The sequence below is a fragment of the Protomyctophum parallelum genome, assembly GCF_964188405.1.
Source record: "Protomyctophum parallelum genome assembly, chromosome: 22".
Classification (NCBI taxonomy): domain Eukaryota; kingdom Metazoa; phylum Chordata; class Actinopteri; order Myctophiformes; family Myctophidae; genus Protomyctophum; species Protomyctophum parallelum.
This window is the reverse complement of record NC_139714.1, coordinates 14807037-14828021: the sequence shown is the minus strand read 5'-3', so window position 1 is coordinate 14828021 and position 20985 is coordinate 14807037. Positions and strand designations below refer to the sequence as shown.

The window sequence follows — 20985 nt, the reverse complement described above, 5'->3', positions numbered from 1 at the left end:
CAGAGAGAGGAGGAGGAGGGGGTTGTGTTGGGTTCTGTAATGTCCTGGAGAACAGAGAGAGGAGGAGTTCTGGGAGAGTGGAGGAGAGAAACGTGATGTTGAGAACAGAGAAGTTCTAACGTTTCCATCTGACAACTTGACCTCAATTAACCTATTCTGTGTGTGCGTGTGCGTGTGTGTTTGTGCGTGTGTTTGTCTGTGCATGTGGAAAAGCTATCAACTAAGACTTGTGCGAGAGATATAGAGAGAATAGAATGTCAAGCACCATTAGACGAGACGAGGGAATGGGAGAGGACAACAGATTAGAGGAGAGGAGAGGAGGGGAGGGGAGGGGACAACAGAGGAGAGGAGAGGAGAGGAGAGGAGAGGAGAGGAGAGGAGAGGAGAGGAGAGGAGAGGAGAGGAGAGGAGAGGAGAGGAGAGGAGAGGAGAGGAGAGGAGAGGAGAGGAGATAATGAGAGAAGAGTGGATAATGGAGAGGAGAGGAGAGTGGATAGAGGAGAGGAGAGGAGAGGAGAGGAGAGGAGAGGAGAGGAGAGGAGAGGAGAGGAGAGGAGAGGAGAGGAGAGGAGAGGAGAGGAGAGGAGAGGAGATAAGAGTGGATAATGGAAAGGAGAGGAGAGTGGATAGAGGAGAGGAGAGGAGAGGAGAGGAGAGGAGAGGAGAGGAGAGGAGAGGAGAGGAGAGGAGATAATGAGATAAGAGTGGATAATGGAAAGGAGAGGAGAGGAGAGTGGATAGAGGAGAGGAGAGGAGATAATGAGAGAAGAGTGGATAATGGAAAGGGAGAGGAGAGTGGATAAAGGAGAGGAGAGGAGCTATCTTCTGTTATCTTGTTGTGTGTGTGTGTGTGTGCGTGCGTGTGCGCGTGCGTGCGCGCGAGAGAGAACGGGTCACGACTTCGGTGGGCTATAATCTCACAATAACATATGTTATTATATCTCCTGTTGTTATCTCTCTCGTTCTCTTCTCCTGCATGTCTCTCTCCCATTTCAATTTGATGTTTCATTGCAATGAATAAATATCCTTCTTCCCTAATTGTAAAAGTGGTGCAAAGGAGTACAGTATGCACACACGTTTATCCTTTCGTCTTCTACCAAACCACTCTGTTCGCACAGATACTAACGCATGCCATATAGCAAACTAAACGCACTGCATTACATCCTTCCAACGTGCACATTTACCGTACTGTTTGCATCTGTACGACATACTATGCTATTGTGCAATTTTTTACCGTAGGTGCTGTGATGCAAATGACATCACATTTTCCTCATTCAACGGCCACTTCCCTTTTCACTGCGCACACGCACACACACACACACACTGGACAACTGCACGGGCTAGAGATGCTCCGATCAATCGGCGTCCGATCACGATCGGCCGATAATGCCTCTATCGGATCGGATCGATACGCCCTGCTTAATGTCCTGATTGTCACGTATCCAACAAACTTTACACTGAGCAGATTGGACCTCCCGTTCCAGAGATAACGGCCAAAACGTAGTTTAGTCATGTTTTTTGTTTTTCCTCTCTAGAGAGAGGCAGCACCACCATGAAATATCTGGGTGACGCAGTGTTGACAAACGTCATCAAAGCCCCCCTTGCAATGCACTCCCTTCCCAGACCCCTTGTTAGGATGTTTACTGTAGCGGAGTAACTGCCTTCCATTTACATTTCACAAAGGTTTTGCTCGTGTTGTACGTTCCAGTCCAAAAAAAGCGCTTGAGAAACCTGTGCAAAAGCCCCCGCTGTTAATGTTGCATCGCATTGTAAACGGCTGTGCCTCGTTATATCCACATACGATTCTAACTTGCGGTCTCAGTCGCGGTACTTTTATATGGATTTAACTGTAACAGAAAGTTCTATCCACAGTCCCATCTCCCAGTCACGGACAACGAGCAGCACGCTCATATCCAGCTAGAAGCCAGAGGTGTTGCCAGTATAACTCTATGGCAGAAACAAGCAACCTATAGGTCTATACAAAATAAGCCAAAAAGAAGCAACACTGGTCGTTTCTGGCCAAATCTGTTTATAAGCGATTCATTTTGGGATTATTTTTGTAGATTGAAAAAGTCTTGCTCTTGGCATGAAAATGTTTGAGAACCACTGCTCTAAAACAATATTAGACAAAGTTTGAGCCACAAACACATTGTTTTCTCTCTTCTCCTTTTGTATAAATTAAATAGGCCTATTCATGATTCTGCTTCTAGAGAAGTAGCCTATGTTAGTTTGTTTTATGGAAACAGTTGTTTGTGTTGAATGTGCTAATTGCACAGAATTATTCAAAAGAGAGAAAATAGGCAAGCCATAAAATAATGCACATTGCAATTCAATTCAATTCAATTCAATTTTATTATAGTGTCAAATCACAACGAGTTGTCTCAAGACACTTGTAAATTAAAAAAAGTAACATTAATGTTGTCATTTTATCAACCGGCCCCTGGCCCCTTGCCATTTTCATAATGTGGCCCAACATGTTCGGCTATTTGAGTATCCCTGGTTTACGGTGTCAGAAAAGGACACCAAACTCGCAGTTTGCAAGGTGTGTGATTTCACCACGCTGTGATCGGTATCGGCAATATCTGTATCGGCAGATACTGCTTCCAGTGATCGGCGATCGGCCCCAAAAAACCTGATCGGAGCATCTCTAGCATGGGGAGAAAATAAAACTTTTCTCTCGCCATAATCTGGGAACCCGGCTCAAAGATGGAAGACAGTGGACAGGAATGAACGTGCCTTATGACCTGCTGTAAAACCTTTTGCCCTTCGGGGACACTAATAAACAACCTTGAACCTTGAACAACTGGGCAAATAATGGACACATCTAATTTTAGCTACAGCTAAAAGCGTCTGCGTGTGGATGTGGCCTCAGACACTCAACAGGCTAGGTCTTGCTCGCGGAGTCGTGGGGATATAGTTTGGTGTCTGGGACATTGTATTTTTTGTCCTACTTTACCAAAGAGAGTCAGACAAACTTTCTGGACGTTTTCTTTGTCTGTGTGCAGTTTGGAAGTTTTCAACGGTGAGCTTATAGCTCCTTCCCTGCATGTCTAAGGATCAAGTAGCTGCTTCTCTCAAAAGTAGGCTAATAGAGGCTCTGCAAAGCAGAGTGTTTAATATTTTGTACTGTGGAGCTGAGAGTTGCCGGTACATTTTCACATGTACATTTTCACAAAATCCTCAAAATTAGTATGGGACAGTTTACAACTTTTCCTAAATGCACATAATTATTCTTATTATTCCACCATAGCTGATTCTGTCCGTCTACACCAAATCTGAACATGCTGATCTACAAGCTCACAATGTGTCACATTGTGAAGCATTACAAGTTTGTCATCATCATCATTTTTCGACCGCAGTCGAGATGTGACACAAAGAGGTCTCCCCGTGTTCCCTCGCACATGCGCGTACACACACACACACACACACACACACACACACACACACACACACACACACTGTTCTCCCTTTCGTACTTGTGCACATCGATCTAAGCATACGTGCACGCTTACGCCCACATGCACGCAGAAACCTCAAATCTCCATATTTCAACAATTTTATGTTTTTATTTTTCCCCTTAGTGAATTAATGCCAAACCTCAAATCTCCATATTTCAACAATTTTATGTTTTTATTTTTCCCCTTAGCCAAACCTCATCATGCAGGATTGTTACACAAAAGGAAGTATTCAAAACAGCATGAAAACAGCAAGCTCACAATGTATATACATATATCTGCTATTGTCCCACCTTGTCAATAATGTGATCAAAGACTTCAGCCTTGCCTCAGTGACCAATTACATTCATGGTTTACCTTGTGAAGGACTCGGAGACCCGGACAATGTGAACAGAAATAATGCAACACCTTTTTCTTCACGCAGTGTGAGCTGGGATTGAATTGAATAGTCTGTGAAAAGAACTGTGATTTCAGGGTCAGAGTGGTTTTAAATTGAACACATTCTATTAGGTTTGTTTTCAAAAACCAACCGCTGGGTCAATCTAATTAACTATGTAATTACGTTCTGCTTTCGTATGAAATGAAAACGAACACTGTTTTTATTTTATTTTATTACATTTTTAGCCTTGGCATCTTTCTATTATTATGGGAACAAAATATATTTTGTTACAGTTGATTTATACCTGTTTTGTTTCTGTTGGTATTTTTTAGGATTATCTGACGACTCACATGTTCAGCAACGCGGCAAGACAGGACCTCTGGAACAAATTGTCTCAGGTAGTGTGTGTGTGTGTGTGTGTGTGTGTGTGTGTGTGTGTGGCTTTGTGGCTGTGTGGCTGTGTGTGGCTGTGCGCGCGCGCGCTGATGTGATATATATATATATAAAAGGCTGCTATGTAATTACCATTATTATTCCAGAGTACTGTATTTAATGATAACAATAATACTGTCAGACTCGAGCTTTATAATAGCATGTTCCACCCTGTGTTCTTTATAATAGCATGTTCCACCCTGTGTTCTTTATAATAGCATGTTCCACCCTGTGTTCTTTATAATAGCATGTTCCACCCTGTGTTCTTTATAATAGCATGTTCCACCCTGTGTTCTTTATAATAGCATGTTCCACCCTGTGTTCTTTATAATAGCATGTTCCACACTGTGTTCTTTATAATAGCATGTTCCACCCTGTGTTCTTTATAATAACATGTTCCACCCTGTGTTCTTTATAATAGCATGTTCCACACTGTGTTCTTTATAATAGCATGTTCCACCCTGTGTTCTTTATAATAGCATGTTCCACCCTGTGTTCTTTATAATAGCATGTTCCACCCTGTGTTCTTTATAATAGCATGTTCCACCCTGTGTTCTTTATAATAGCATGTTCCACCCTGTGTTCTTTATAATAGCATGTTCCACCCTGTGTTCTTTATAATAGCATGTTCCACACTGTGTTCTCCTGCACAAGTTAATACATGAATACAATAATAATAAGAGAGAGAGAGAGAGAGAGAGAGAGAGAGAGGGGGGGGGGGGAGAAAGAGCTGACAGAATGGACCTCTCTCTCTCTCTCTCTCTCTCTCTCTCTCTCTCTCTCAATTCAATTTCAATTTCAAAATGCTTTATTGGCATGATAATATGTTCTACATTGCCAAAGCGTACATACAACAAAACAAAAGTCAATAAACATCCCAACAATAATGAACAACAAGCAATACAGTAACAATGAAAATAAATTAACAAACATAAACATAACAGCAACTTAATGACCCTGTTCAGACAGATATACCTGTCTCTACTGTCCACTGTCTGTCCCTCAGACAGATATACCTGTCTCTACTGTCCACTGTCTGTCCCTCAGTTGATGATGTCAGTTGATGATGTCTGTGCTAACGTCAATTTATTGTCTAGTCTCTCTGTCTGGCAGAAGTCTGCAGGTCTGAAAGCAATCACTCAGTCGAGTAATCTGCATTGTTCATTACTCCTGGTGTGAATCAAAACACACGTAGGCGCCATCTACTATTCCTATGCAAGTTGTTGATCTGCATACTATTGTCTCAACAAGAGGTCACTTGATTATGTATGCATCTGCTATTCCTATCTATGTAAAATCAACCAACACCCAGAAACCACTGTTTGATGTAAAACTGCATATAATGTGATGTTGTGAAGGAAAGAGAGGGTCTGATAGCAGGCTAGCCACAACGGGTTGGTTAGTCTGTCCGTGTGCTCCCGTGGCACAGCATGGCCACGGGGAAGCTGATGATGCTATTCCGTCACTCTGGACTCTGTCTTTTGATTGAATAAATGGTCAACTCTACACTTCAGCTCATCTCTGCCTGCGTGTTCCTTCATCCGATCGTCTGATCAGCTGAGGCTTTGATGCCATTGCCTTGGTACAGGGCCTACAGTTTGCTATTTAGAATAGAGAAACTCATTCAGCCTTTTTGTCTCTATTTAGTCTAGTTGTAGTTAGTGTGGTGGGAGTAAAATATACTTCAATGACAACTCCATACATATTTTGCTGCCAAAACTGTGCATTTGGACTGTTCTCCCAGAACATATTGGAGTGATGAGTTATTGGATTCAAATTCTTTATATTTTTCTTTAAATTTAGGGAAGAAGGATTCTCTGATGTCTTTATACTTGTCGCATTGTAACAGAAAGTGTAGTTCCGTCTCCACCTCCCCTTGAGAGCAGAGTGAACACAGTCTGTCTTCTCTAGGCAGCCAGTTCTGTCTGTGTCTGCCTGTTTCTACTGCCAGGCGGTGGTCGCTGAGTCTGTACATAGTCAACATCTTCCTCAGTTTTGCATCAGTAACAGTGGTCAGGTAGTTTGCCACTGTGTATTCTCGGTTGAGGGCCAAATAGCATTCTAATTTACTTTGGGTTTTTGTTGTGTTTTTCCAATATGTGATATAATGTTCTTGTTGCATTTTGATAATGTGGTTAGTGGAGGTTGTTTTAGTCAGGGGAGGGGTGGTGGGGGTAAGACTCAGGACCATCTGACTGAGGGGACTCCTACTCATGTTCTCCTCTTGGCATTTTAAGGCCTGGTGATGGTAGGAGGTGGGGTCACTATTTTGAAGGTGCTTATGGAATTTGAATGCTCTTTTCTGGATGCTAATTATGAGAGGGAATTGGCCAAGTTCCGCTCTGCAGGCATTATTTGCAGTTTTTCTTTGAGTTTTTAATATATATTTCTCTCTCTCTCTCTGTTCACCTAGATTTACAGACATGAGTCACACCTTTATACAAAATCACACCCGTGTGAACTGAGTGGTGTAATTACCCCCCCCCCCCCACACACACACCTCTCTCTCTCTCTCTCTCTGTCTCTCTCTCTCTCTCTCTCTCTCTCTCTCTCTGTCTCTCTCATTAGCAGCACTATCCCTCTCTGTTTCTGGCGCCCCCTACTGGTACTAATAAGTCATATACTCGTGCTCATGACCAAATATAGTCACATAGGTAGGCACGGACATTGCTGGTTGCAGGACTCACAAAACTCCCCCAAAAGGCAGAGAGCACCAAAGTCTGACGTGATATATGCATCCTACCCGGGTCACGTAAATGAACAAATGGGAACGGCAGTTGTCGGGGGAAGAAACATCTTGACTCCAAAGGGTTAATTTTTCAGGAAATTAAAATCATAATTATTTTAGGAAAAAACCTCATATTTTAAATTAAAATTATGTGTTTTTCAGGAAATTAAGAAAAAACCTTATATTTTAAATTAAAATGATGTGTTTTTCAGGAAATTAAGAAAAAACCTTATATTTTAAATTAAATTTATGTGTTTTTCAGGAAATTAAGAAAAAACCTTATATTTTAAATTAAAATTGTGTTTTTCAGGAAATTAAGAAAAAAACCTTATATTTTAAATTAAAATGATGTGTTTTTCAGGAAACTAAGAAAAAACCTTCTAAATATTTTCCAAACAGGCGTTGCGTTCAGAGGGGCGGGACATCGACGTCAGCGCGGTGATGGACAAGTGGACTCGACAAATGGGATACCCCGTCGTCACCATCAGCAAGGACGAGTCCGCCAATCACGTCACTGTACAACAGGAGCACTTCCTGTATGGTCAGGAAGCTCGGAGTGACAACAGGTACTGTAAATAGAGCAATATGTTGATGATTGTTTCCAAAGATATGATCTAAAATTAAACTAGACTAGACTGTAAACATATGGACAAAGCCTCTAGACTGTAAACATATGGACAAAGCCTCTAGACTGTAAACATATGGACAAAGCCTCTAGACTGTAAACATATGGACAGCCTCTAGACTGTAAACATATGGACAGCCTCTAGACTGTAAACATATGGACAAAGCGAGCCCCATTGGTTTCTATACAGAGCGCTTTGAAGCCACTTTTGTTGGCGAAATGAAATCGGCCATCTTTGAACCTCCGAGGCCGAAACGTTGTTCACTTATTTTGATTTAATACTTTACACCACGCTGACGATAATTATAGTCAATGAGTCAAAGTTTAATCTGCAACTAAATGGTTAAATGGTGTATTTATATAAGACTTATCCAAGGCGCAACCACCACGGGGCAAAACCCATTTGCTGGAATTGAAGCTCACTTCCGGGTTCTCGTTCGGCCTGCTGTTCCTGTGAATGACCCCCAGCAGACGCTGCTGTTTCACCTCCTACCGTGTGCAATATGTTACCATCTCAGTAACGGTCCATCTTTTTCTTACTGTCGCCACTTCGTGTCCCTCTAAGACCCGCATTAATTTCTACTTGCAAAAAAATAGATTTCAACCTTACTACTACTTTGTACTACTAGGACTAAGACTATAAAAGATGTTAAAAAAAATAAAAAAATAAAGTTTGATGAAAAATGTATAATAATTATATAATAATATAATAAATTAATAATTTACATTTGGGGGATATCTTTCACAATAATGAATAAAACATGTTCTAGACATTCTAATGATCACAAAAAAACATATATTACAATTATTTGACTTACTTTTATTAGGGTTAAAGGTCAAAAGTCATAGGTTAAAAATCCAGAAAGAGTCCAGAAACTTTTAATTTGTGTGAATTTTCAGCCTCTGTGGGGGGTATTTATATGCAAATATCATGACCAATGGCATTGAAATGAACATCACTGATGACGTTTAGGTGAAAAAAAGAACAGAAGAAAATAATAATAATTAAGTAATGCATTAAAATATAACTTGTTGCTATAAAGCAACGCTGGGTCTTAGAGGGTTAAATGGGGAAAATGCCGCCTGACAGTAGATTTATAAGCCACCGGGGTGTCTTCTATATGTCTACTCTGTTTACTGATTTTCCCCTGTGGGATAACGAAGGTATCTATCTGTCTATGTTTTCAAGATCCAACCACGCACGCACACACGCACGCACACAGGCACCAGTGTTGTTTTTGGCAGCAAATTTCTATTTTAGTTTAGTCATAGTCGTTGGACTGAAACTTAATTTAGTTTTATTCACGTTTTAGTCACCTGGAATGTCTTAGTGTTTTGTCATAAGATTTTAGTAGACTAAATCTACAGTTGATTTAGTCGACTAAAATGTATTTTGGCGGGTCTTGATGCCGTCGTAATGAGTGTTTTTACAATAGCCGATCTACAAGCTCACAACGCGTCGCGTTGCGACGCGTTGTGAGCTTGTAGATTGGCTATTTTCAGCATGCAACCAAGTGTAAAATTACTTATAGTGGATCTCTTGTCCACTAGTCCCTTCCTAACATTTTAGTCTAGTTTTTATTTGTCGACGAAATTGTCAGTATATTTAGTCTTAGTTTTATTCATCGTAGCTTAGTTATCATTTAGTTTCCATTTGTTTTTGTCAGTGAAAATAGGTAGTCGACGAACATTTTTCGTCTTAGTTTTAGTCGACGAAAACAACACTGGCACGCACACACTCACACACGCACACACACGCACGTTGCTGCCATTCAACTACTCGTTTGAACTTTGTTGGAACTGCAGTACTGTTCAAACAAAGTACTCCACCTGGTCCTCAGAGCTGGGTGACCTGACCACAGATTGTTTTTACTCACACCACCACCACCGTATTGTCATGGCAATACATGATCGTCACGTTTTGCGATTTTAGCGTTGGCTATTCCAAAATATCAGATCTACAAGCTCTATGTCGCAGCACAAGCTATTTTGACCATTTTGTGGGTTTTTTTGTTTTTTTTTACACAAATCTTGTCTTGATCCCTGGGGGGTCCCTGGGAGGCTGGCACACACACACGCACATAATTATTAAAGTTTCTTAAACTTAATTTTCAAGTGAAGTTTATGGGAGGAACCTTTTAAGAGAGATGACAGGAGTCTTGCCTGAGTTGCCTCACTGCGCTGCACAGCATTGAATCAACACGAGAGATAAATAGTCGTGTGTGTGTGTGTGTGTGTGTGTGTGTGTGTGTGTGTGTGTGTGTGTGTGTGTGTGTGTGTGTGTGTGTGTGTGTGTGTGTGTGTGTGTGTGTGTGTGTGTGTGTGTGTGTGTGTGTGTGTGTGTGTGTGTGTGTGTGTGTGTCACCGGCGTGAGATTTGAGCTTGCCCAGTCTAACTTCGGAGAGAGGGGGAGAAAAACAGCAAATGATAGCTTACTTTGGCAGCCCTTGTGCATGCAAATGTCTGTTAGTACAGCAAAACCACAGCATGCAAGCCGCCTTTGTTTTCAATGGTCCCACCATTAGCACGTCGGCAAACACGTTATCGCCTATCGGCCGGAGATGCGAATACCCTCCCCAATTAGCGATGCTAATTTGCCCAGTCAATCATTTAATCCCCGCTACGCGCTGTGTGGCTGTGTGGGTGTGTGGGTGTGTGGGGGTGTGTGTGTGTGTGTGTGCGTGTGCGTGCATACGATGAATTAGACCATTCCTCACCCAGGAGTCAGCCCAGCTCCTTATCCAGACATCAGTCATGTCATAACGTGACTACTGTAACTCCCTGCTTACTTTAACTCCCTCCTTACTGGCCTACGCGCACTTAAGCATCTCCAACTGATCCAAAATGCCGCAGCTCGCTTAGTCTTCAATCAACCAAATGTCACTCCCCTTCTCCGCTCCCTCCATTGGCTCCCGGTCGCTGCCCGCACAGAATACAAAACTCTGATGCTGGCATTCAAAGCAACCAAAGGTACGCCACCGCCATATCTCGCAAGTCTGATCGCACGCTACAAACCCTCCCGAGCGCTCAGATCAGCCGACGATGGGAAGCTGGCAGTAGCCTCCCTAGAAACGCCGGGACAACGCTCCACACGTCCCAAACTCTTCTCCTTTCTCTAAAACACCCTGGACAACGCTCCACACGTCCCAGACTCTTCTCCCTTCTCTGAAACACCCTGGACAATGCTCCACACGTCCCAGACTCTTCTCCCTTCTCTAAAACACCTGGACAACGCTCCACACGTCCCAAACTCTTCTCCCTTCTATAAAACACCCTGGACAACGCTCCACACGTCCCAGACTCTTCTCCCTTCTCTAAAACACTCTGGACAACGCTCCACACGTCCCAAACTCTTCTCCCTTCTCTAAAACACCCTGGACAACGCTCCACACGTCCCAGACTCCTTCTCCCTTCTCTGAAACACCCTGAACAACACTCCACACGTCCCAGACTCTTCTCCCTTCTCTAAAACACCCTGGACAACGCTCCACACGTCCCAGACTCTTCTCCCTTCTATAAAACACCCTGGACAACGCTCCACACGTCCCAGACTCTTCTCCCTTCTCAAAAACACTCTGGACAACGCTCCACACGTCCCAAACTCTTCTCCCTTCTCTAAAACACCCTGGACAACGCTCCACACGTCCCAGACTCCTTCTCCCTTCTCTAAAACACCCTGAACAACACTCCACACGTCCCAGACTCTTCTCCCTTCTCTAAAACACCCTGGACAACGCTCCACACGTCCCAGACTCTTCTCCCTTCTCTAAAACACCCTGGACAACGCTCCGCACGTCCCAGACTCTTCTCCCTTCTCTTAAACACTCTGGACAACGCTCCACACGTCCCAGACTCTTCTCCCTTCTCTAAAACACCCTGGACAATGCTCCACACGTCCCAGACTCTTCTCCCTTCTGGCTCCAAAACTATGGAATGCACTTCCCATTGCAGTCAGAACTGATTCGCTCCCAATCTCCCGCCGGAGTCTGAAAACTTTAAGTAATCTTTTTGTATTTTTTTTACTCAAGTAAATTGTCTACCAGAGTATATTTACATTGCAGTATTGATACAGTAAATGTGAGTACTTCTTCCACCAGTGCATGGCTCTGAGGAAGACTTCATAGACATTGAAACGTCAGTCACCTGTTCACTATTACGTCACTATAACATCAGTCACCTGTTCACTATAACGTCACTATAACGTCACTATAACGTCAGTCACCTGTTCCCTATAACGTCAGTCACCTGTTCACTATTACGTCACTATAACATCAGTCACCTGTTCACTATGACGTCACTATAACGTCACTATAACGTCAGTCACCTGTTCACTATAACGTCAGTCACCTGTTCACTATAATGTCAGTCACCTGTTCACTATAACGTCACTATAACGTCAGTCACCTGTTCACTATAATGTCAGTCACCTGTTCACTATAACGTCAGTCACCTGTTCACTATAACGTCAGTCACCTGTTCACTATAACGTCACTATAACGTCAGTCACCTGTTCACTATAACGTCAGTCACCTGTTCACTATAACGTCACTATAACGTCAGTCACCTGTTCACTATAACGTCAGTCACCTGTTCACTATAACGTCACTATAACGTCACTATAACGTCAGTCACCTGTTCACTATAACGTCAGTCACCTGTTCACTATAACGTCAGTCACCTGTTCACTATAACGTCAGTCACCTGTTCACTATAACGTCACTATAACGTCACTATAACGTCAGTCACCTGTTCACTATAACGTCAGTCACCTGTTCACTATAACGTCAGTCACCTGTTCACTATAACGTCAGTCACCTGTTCACTATAACGTCAGTCACCTGTTCACTATAACGTCAGTCACCTGTTCACTATAACGTCAGTCACCTGTTCACTATAACGTCACTATAACGTCAGTCACCTGTTCACTATAACGTCAGTCACCTGTTCACTATAACGTCAATCACCTGTTCACTATAACGTCAGTCACCTGTTCACTATAACGTCACTATAACGTCAGTCACCTGTTCACTATAACGTCAGTCACCTGTTCACTATAACGTCACTATAACGTCAGTCACCTGTTCACTATAACGTCAGTCACCTGTTCACTATATGTTCACTATACAAGCACTTAAATCTAAAGTCTAAAGGTGTCCTCTCCTCCCTGAAACTACATTAACCACTTGAACCCCATCATCCAGATCATGGAGGATCGTTTTCCTTTTTCTTTTTAATAATAACAAAAAATATAAAAGATATTGGGTTCGCAACCCACAAGAAATGGGCGGCGATCACACCACTGTTTTGTACCACACTGCTCTAGTTTGGAGAGGAAAACTTCCCCAACTCCGTGTTCAGGTTGCATGAGGCCTTTCCTGGCTCCGTTATCAAAACATCTCAAAGTTGTGGGAAAGCTGTCCTAATTGTCCTAACACATTCTCAGAGTTGTGTTTTGCAGAGTGTTAGGCACGCTGTAGAGAGCAGAGCATGTTCTCCACATACACTCCAGCAAAGTCCCAGCAAAACACACTCACTGGGGCAGGAGAGAGATGTGTTGCATGGGAGGAGCTTCTGCATAGAAATTGAATACATTATTGTGGCTATATTTTATGACCTTGTTGGATAAGAACTCTTTGAGTTTAGAGATTTTTTTCGAATCACCGTCTGACGTTTTTGTCAAGTGAATTATATAACTGACAAACATAGTTATGAAGTAAATATTAATAGAAACGCTATATTGTTCCTCTTCTATTACTAGGTCAGAGAGGTCAGAGAGGTCAGAGAGGCTTATTGTCGAGAATAATCCATTTTCGGGTTTTACTGCTAACTCTATTTCTCGCTCAAATGTTTCCAAAAACATTTTTGAGAGCAATGTTTAGCTGTAAATGACATTGTGTGTGTGTGTGTGTGTGTGTGTGTGTGTTTACATCATGGCTGTCACGTTGGAAACAGCAGTAAATCAAGCGGTGCGCATGCAGCCACACAGCTGGTGCTCCGAGGGTTTGATTAGGCAGCGGTCTGTTATAGAGCGGAGCGGTCTGTTATCAACACATAACTCACAGCTGAATTCAACGATAAACCAATCGGAATCAAGCATTCAACCAAGCCATGTAATAAGCGACGTTAAACTCACTTTGCCACTCACTTTATGCATGTGCATATACCCTCTATACCCATCGGTAACTGTGCCAGAAAGACACACACACATGCACATGCACGCACGTGCACGGATGGACAGCAGCGTTTGATTGTAAGCGACCTACGGTACGGTACTCGTTTCAGCGGATAAAGGTTCAGTTGCTCAATAGTCATTAATTTCACATCTATACAGCTTAGTTTAAAGGGATTGTGACATTAAAAAGAAGGTTTTGGAATTGTTCTTATTTTTTTTAGGTTTTCTAATCTCAATTGCACCCAAAAAACCTTTTAACATTCAGTAGATTTTCTGTGATCTGGGGTTTTCTGGCTCAAACAGGTGCTCTGATTTGCCGGCAGATTGTGATGTAAGATCCTGCAAATCCCATATATGTCAATGGGATTTGCCAGCAGATTTCACTGTTTTCACTGTGTTGCCTGTTTTCATTGTAGCTCAAAAGGCTTACAAGCTTCCAAACCCCCAAAAAAACTTCAGACCACAGAATGTTCAAAGTTCAGGTTTTTTGGGTGTAATTGAGGTCATAAAACCTAAAAGAAAAAAGAAAAATAAATGAAAATGAATGTCATAAAACCTTTAAAATGATTGTCTTCTCCATGGCAGACCGTTTCTTCACCTCGAGAGTAGACACACTCCTTGGATACGCCCCCAATGTATCACATTTAGCTTTGTGGCCTAGTTTCTTTCTTTCTTTCTTTTTTATTATTTTCTTTTCTATTACCCCTCTTTCTCCCCAATGTAGTCTTAATTGACACGAAGTTAAGCAATATTACACGAGAGGGTGTGGTTTACCGTGATTATTGCCACGACAGGGATGCGGTCAGGAACGAGACGAGTTCCGCAAGCTCCAAGACGTACGTTGTTCAGCACGTTTGCAGATGTTGGACTGATTACTTACTTTACTTACTTTGTTAAATTCATATTGCAATACTGTGCGCAATAATTTCTTAAAGGTGATCTTCTGTATACTTCTATGAAACTATTCCACATTGTTTGTCTTCTGATTTCCTCTGAAGCCAGACGTTGGGAGGAAGGGAGGATATTATGCAGATTCATTCATTTCCCGGCCACTCAACCCGATGTCATGTATAATTAACCCATTTTGTGCGGGAAACCCTTTTGGTGTTGGCATCATGTCATGCTTTAGCTATTGAAAAATAGCAGACCTACAAGCTCATAGCGCGCCACCGAGTGGCGCGTTACGAGCTCGTAGGTCTGCTATTTTTGAAAAATCGAAGAACGACTGACATAGAAACATAGCTTTTTCAGAAAACTGTCATTTTCAAACAGACATTTTTAGAATCTGATCTCGGGTCAGAATGGGTTAAGCTGCGTTGATGCAAATCGCTGCTTTCTTTCCCCTGGAGTTGTGGGTGTCATTGAATGTCACACTTTCTAAGATCAGTGCCCCAAGCTCAGACAAGCAGACATGAGAATGCAAAGTGATTCATTCCACAAAGTGCTTACTGATGCAAACTATGCTCATTGATGCTGTTTCAGATTTACTCAGAAACTTTCAAACAGTGGGGTGGTAGAAGTACTTTTCTAAAGTAAAAGTCCTGTATTAAAGTTGAAAAAAGTTGCAACAAAATAATATTGGCATCGAAATATACTTTTAACCCATTTTGGGGGCGGGAACCCCTTTTTGGTGTTAGCATTATGTTATGCTTTTGAAAAAATAGCAGATCTACAAGCTCAATCTACAATCTACAAACTTGTAGGTCTGATATTTTTGAAAAATCGAAGAACGACTGACATAGAAACATAGCTTTTTCAGAAAACTGTCAGGATGTAGAAGACATTTATATATTCTGATCTCAGGTCAAAAGTACCATGTAGGTTCACACTCTATAACATACGACGAATTAGACCGTTCCTCACCCAGGAATCAGCCCAGCTCCTAATCCAGACAACAGTCTTGTCAAAACTCGACTATTGTAACTCCCTCCTTACTGGCCTACCAGCATGTGCACTTAAGCCTCTCCAGCTGATCCAAAATGCAGCAGCTCGCTTGGTCTTCAACCAGCCAAAATTCTCACATGTCTCCCCCCTGCTCCGCTCCCTCCACTGGCTCCCGGTCGCTGCCCGCACAGAATACAAAACTCTGATGCTGGCATTCAAAGCAACCAAAGGTATGGCTCCCCCATATCTTGCAAGTATGATTGAACCCTACAAACCCTCCCGCGCACTCAGATCAGCCAACGCAGGGAAACTGGAAGTACCCTCACTAAAAACGCCGGGACAACGCTCCACACGTCCCAAACTCTTCTCCCTTCTGGCTCCAAAACTGTGGATAGCTTACGCATGTTTCATGATAAATGCTTTTATGTGATGTATTCCCATGCTTTTGTTCTTGCTTAAATGTAAGTCGCTCTGGATTAAGAGCGTCTGCTAAATGCCTAAATTGTTAATTGTAAATTGTACCAAAAGCAAACATACTGACATGCACATTTTCTAAATTTGACACAATCGTTCAAAAGTATAGTGTAAGTGTAAAATAGGGCTCAATTGTGTGTTTTGTAATAATGATCTGAATCATTGTCTAATGTCTAATACTTGTTGTGGAGTAAAAAGGAAAAGGTTTTCCTGAGTAAATAATTACTTTCCACCGCTGCTTTTAAACGATTAATGTATCGCGTTTGTGAGAATTAGATCTCACATGTATTAAGTTGTAATCTTGTTTTATTGTTTTGTGATTCAATTACATGGTAGTGTAGCATGTATTGTTTTTGAGTGGTGCAACCACTCCAAGGAACAGCAATGTCCGTGTTCACCTATGTGACCTTAATGAGCACCAGTATGACTATGAGTACCAGTAGGGGAGCTGTTGTGCCAGAAACAGAGAGAGAGAGAGAGAGACAGTGCTGCACTGTTGCCTGCTAATGAGAGAGAGAGAGAGGAGGGGGGGGGGGGGGGGGAGGGGAGAGAGGGGAGTTGCACCACTCAGTTCACACAGGTGTGATTTATTTTTACAAATATATTTTGAGCTGAGAAACTTTTAAATCTTATTTCTCCACACGTCAGCACTATACAGTGCTTGTACTGGTAGGATAGTGTCTGTCTGTCTGTCTGTCTGTCTGTCTGTCTGTCTGTCTGTCTGTCTGTCTGTCTGTCTGTCTGTCTGTCTGTCTGTCTGTCTCAGGGATTACTCCAAACAGGCCAGCTATGGTTTTCTCATGCAGTTTTGCTTCTCGATTATTCCGTTAATAATAATATAACCACATGAGCAAGATTAAGTATGCTAGTATTGGTTGAATATCGATTTTTCGATGTATGTTTTCGTTAGCTGGCCCAGCCCTAACTGCTAGAAACGTATAACGGAGCAGACAACACCTGGGTGAGACACAGCGCGCACACGCACGCACACACACATGCACACGCACACACACAGAGAGAATGCACTGGCAGTCAGGAGAGTGTGGGAAGGCTGTGCTACACCTGCTGTTAGCTTCATGCGGTGAGGCAATTAATCCATGAGCTCAGTGTGAGCAGAAGATAAGGTCAGCGCTCTGAAGGGACGAGAGAGGAGGAGGAGGAGGAGGAGGTGGAGGAGGAGGAGGTATAGGAGGAGGAGGAGGAGGAGAGGGGGAGGGGGAGGGGGAGGGGGAGGAGGAGGAGGAGGAGGAGGAGGGGGAGGGGGAGGGGGAGGGGGAGGAGGAGGAGGAGGAGGAGGAGGAGGAGGAGTCAGGTGGTACGGATCCCTGCTGTGTCCAGGTTAAAGTCCATATCCGTGCCTCTCATTGGTTCTGTCCAGTGTGTCTATAGGTTAAAGCCCATATCTGTGCCTCACACTGGTTCTGTCCAGTGTCTATAGGTTAAAGCCCATATCTGTGCCTCTCACTGGTTCTGTCCAGTGTGTCAGGTTAAAGTCCATATCCGTGCCTCTCACTGGTTCTGTCCAGTGTGTCTATAGGTTAAAGCCCATATCTGTGCCTCACACTGGTTCTGTCCAGTGTGTCAGGTTAAAGCCCATATCTGTGCCTCACACTGGTTCTGTCCAGTGTGTCAGGTTAAAGCCCATATCCGTGCCTCACACTGGTTCCGTCATGTGTGTCCTGCAGGCATTTTTAACAGTACAGTCCAATGTAATCATATAAACTGGAAGAATGAGATCGGTCCACTCATCACAGCCAGACCACGGCTGATCATGCATGCCATGTGATGCTTCTGTACCTATTCCAGGTGAATTGTACCTATTCCAGGTGAATTTATACCTATTCCAGGTGAATTGTACCTATTCCAGGTGAATTTATACCTATTCCAGGTGAATTTATACCTATTCCAGGTGAATTTATACCTATTCCAGGTGAATTGTACCTATTCCAGGTGAATTGTACCTATTCCAGGTGAATTTATACCTATTCCAGGTGAATTTATACCTATTCCAGGTGAATTGTACCTAATCCACGTGAATTGTACCTATTCCAGGTGAATTGTACCTATTCCAGGTGAATTGTACCTATTCCAGGTTGTACCTATTCCAGGTGAATTGTACCTATTCCAGGTGAATTGTACCTATTCCAGGTGAATTTATACCTATTCCAGGTGAATTTATACCTATTCCAGGTGAATTGTACCTATTCCAGGTTGTACCTATTCCAGGTGAATTGTACCTAATCCACGTGAATTGTACCTAATCCACGTGAATTGTACCTATTCCAGGTGAATTGTACCTATTCCAGCTGAATTTATACCTATTCCAGGTGAATTGTACCTATTCCAGGTTGTACCTATTCCAGGTGAATTGTACCTAATCCAGGTGAATTGTACCTATTCCAGGTGAATTGTACCTATTCCAGGTGAATTGTACCTATTCCAGGTTGTACCTAATCCAGGTGAATTGTACCTATTCCAGGTGAATTGTACCTATTCCAGGTGAATTGTACCTATTCCAGGTTGTACCTATTCCAGGTGAATTGTACCTATTCCAGGTGAATTGTACCTATTCCAGGTTGTACCTAATCCAGGTGAATTGTACCTATTCCAGGTGAATTGTACCTATTCCAGGTGAATTGTACCTATTCCAGGTTGTACCTATTCCAGGTGAATTGGTGATATGCGATATGCTGCGATATGCTGCTGGTGAAATCCCTCTAGGTTTCTGTCGAGAGGCGAAGTGATGATTGTAATTTTGGAATGTGACATGCAAGCGATTAAGAGCGTCTCATGCAACATCCTATCCCTACGGTTCTGTTTCTATCCCCTAAAAACCAACCCGTATTGAACGCAGCTGGTGTTTTTGCCCAGGTATCCTGGCTGGCACACTCTCAGCTCTTTCTATATCGTTTTTTTTTCCTATATCTAGAGGGCAGAGATTTGTCCGTTTTCCGTAGCAGAGTGAATAAGTCATGGGCTGACTTATTTGTTCTGCGTTTTGGGTCAGCATTCAGGGTTATTTGGCCCCGTTAGGTGTGTGTGCTTTTCTGTTTGTCTCTATGGGATTGTTTTTGCATTTGGTTCCCGAGATAGATTGTTGTTCTGACACTTTTAAATGTGATTTCTGCCTTTTTATTTGGCTGACTGGGAAAAATCAATCTGTGGGACATTGGCTGTGTGGCGGTGCAGGTAATGAGGTGACTGATTGCAGCGCGCCTCCGGAGAAAAAAATAACACTTGTCCCATAAGCCATTCTGACCTGAGATCAGATTCTAAAAATGTCTTCTATGTCAGTCGCTCTTCGATGTTTTTCAAAAATAGCAGAACCACAAGCTCGTAGCACGCCACTCGGTGGCGCGCTATGAGCTTGTAGATCTGCTATTTTTCAATGGCTAAAGCATAACATGATGCTAACACCAAAATGGGTTCCCGTTCAGAATGGATTAAGCCTGGTATATAAATATGCTTAATCGCCTGGCCCAGGAAATGAAATGCAATGCATTCTGACCATAGGATTTTCTTTAAGTATTTATTTAAAGACGGTTACGCCGCGGACAAAGCCAACTCGGATCGTGACAAATCATGACAATGAACACAATATTTTGGGCCGATCAAATCATTAGAAAGAAGAAAATAAAGGCAGGAGACAACACTATTTGTTTTGTTTTTCTTCTTATAAATTATCGTCGTTCTGAAAGGGGGAGGGACTGCGACGCTCTATAGAGGTGATTTGGTTTTAGTTATAAGTTGTTTCTCTTTTTTGTTACTTTTCTTTTTTTAGACTAATTATCAAAATGATAATGAAAATTCCCACTGCTTTGCCACAGATGTTGTGTACTGTACCCTATACTGTACCCTATACTGTACCCTGTACTGTACCCTGTACTGTTCCCTATACTGGCTCCACTCCAGCGAGGAGCCCCCACCGGGACGACGTATACTTTAACCCATTTTGCGTGGGAAGTTCTGGGAAACCCTTTTGGTGTGTTAGCATTATGCTATGCTTTAGCTATTGAAAAAATAGCAGGTCTGCTATTTTTTGAAAAATCGAAGAACCACTGACATAGAAACATAGCTTTTTCAGAAAACTGTCAGGATTCAGAAGAACATTTTTAGAGTCTGATCTCAGGTCAGAATGGGTTAAGCTCTGTCCTATACTCCTCCCATTGAGCAGGCTGCGCGTCCCCAGACCGTAGGTCAGGAGATAGGGTCAAATACATATGAATGTGGGGGTCCTACAGAGACAGCCCTCTACGGTGGGTGGATCGGTACTTTACCTTCCAGGCGCCCGCCGGTTATGCCGTTCCTCATTTTGCAGACAACGATCAGCGTTGGTGAAATTCAGTTTGGGTCTTTATTACCTTTTCCTGGTGCTTTAATGGAGGTGCTTCAGAAGGGCAACACAGGTGTTTCTGTCTCCTCTAATCTCTCTCTCTCGCTTTTGTGTCTGTCTGTCTGTCTGTCTGTCTGTCCGTCCGAGGCTAGTCTCACTGATCAGTATTTCACATTGTGTGTGTGTTGTTTACGTATGTTGACAACATACCTGTATACAAGTCAATGGAGGTGTAATCAGCCTCAAACCTGGCATCATGTCACAGATTATCTTTCTATGCTTTCTCTCCATCCCTCTCTCTCTCTCTCTCTCTCTCTCTCTCTCTCTCTCTCTCTCTCTCTCTCCATCTCTCTCTCTCCATCTCTCTCTCTGTAATTGAATTTCTCGCCTGTCAATCATCTTGATGTAAATATCAGGCGGAAGCTGCAGTTGCTATGCGGAATATTGATTTCCCAGTCGCCCCCCCGGCGACATACGGCTATTATGGGATTGGCAAATTACAC

General features: G+C 42.8%; 1 protein-coding gene across 1 annotated transcript in view; it reads left to right on the top strand.

The window, feature by feature from the left end:
* The window catches only part of LOC310853683 (thyrotropin-releasing hormone-degrading ectoenzyme-like), a gene marked incomplete at both ends in the record, with an annotated part of 235628 nt that overhangs the window by 150398 nt on the left and 64245 nt on the right, over positions 1–20985 (top strand). The window contains 2 exons of the mRNA XM_083758078.1: positions 4167–4232; positions 7394–7560. Of these exons, the coding sequence (XP_083614204.1) occupies positions 4167–4232; positions 7394–7560 (233 nt within the window). The remainder of the gene's footprint in view (positions 1–4166; positions 4233–7393; positions 7561–20985) is intronic.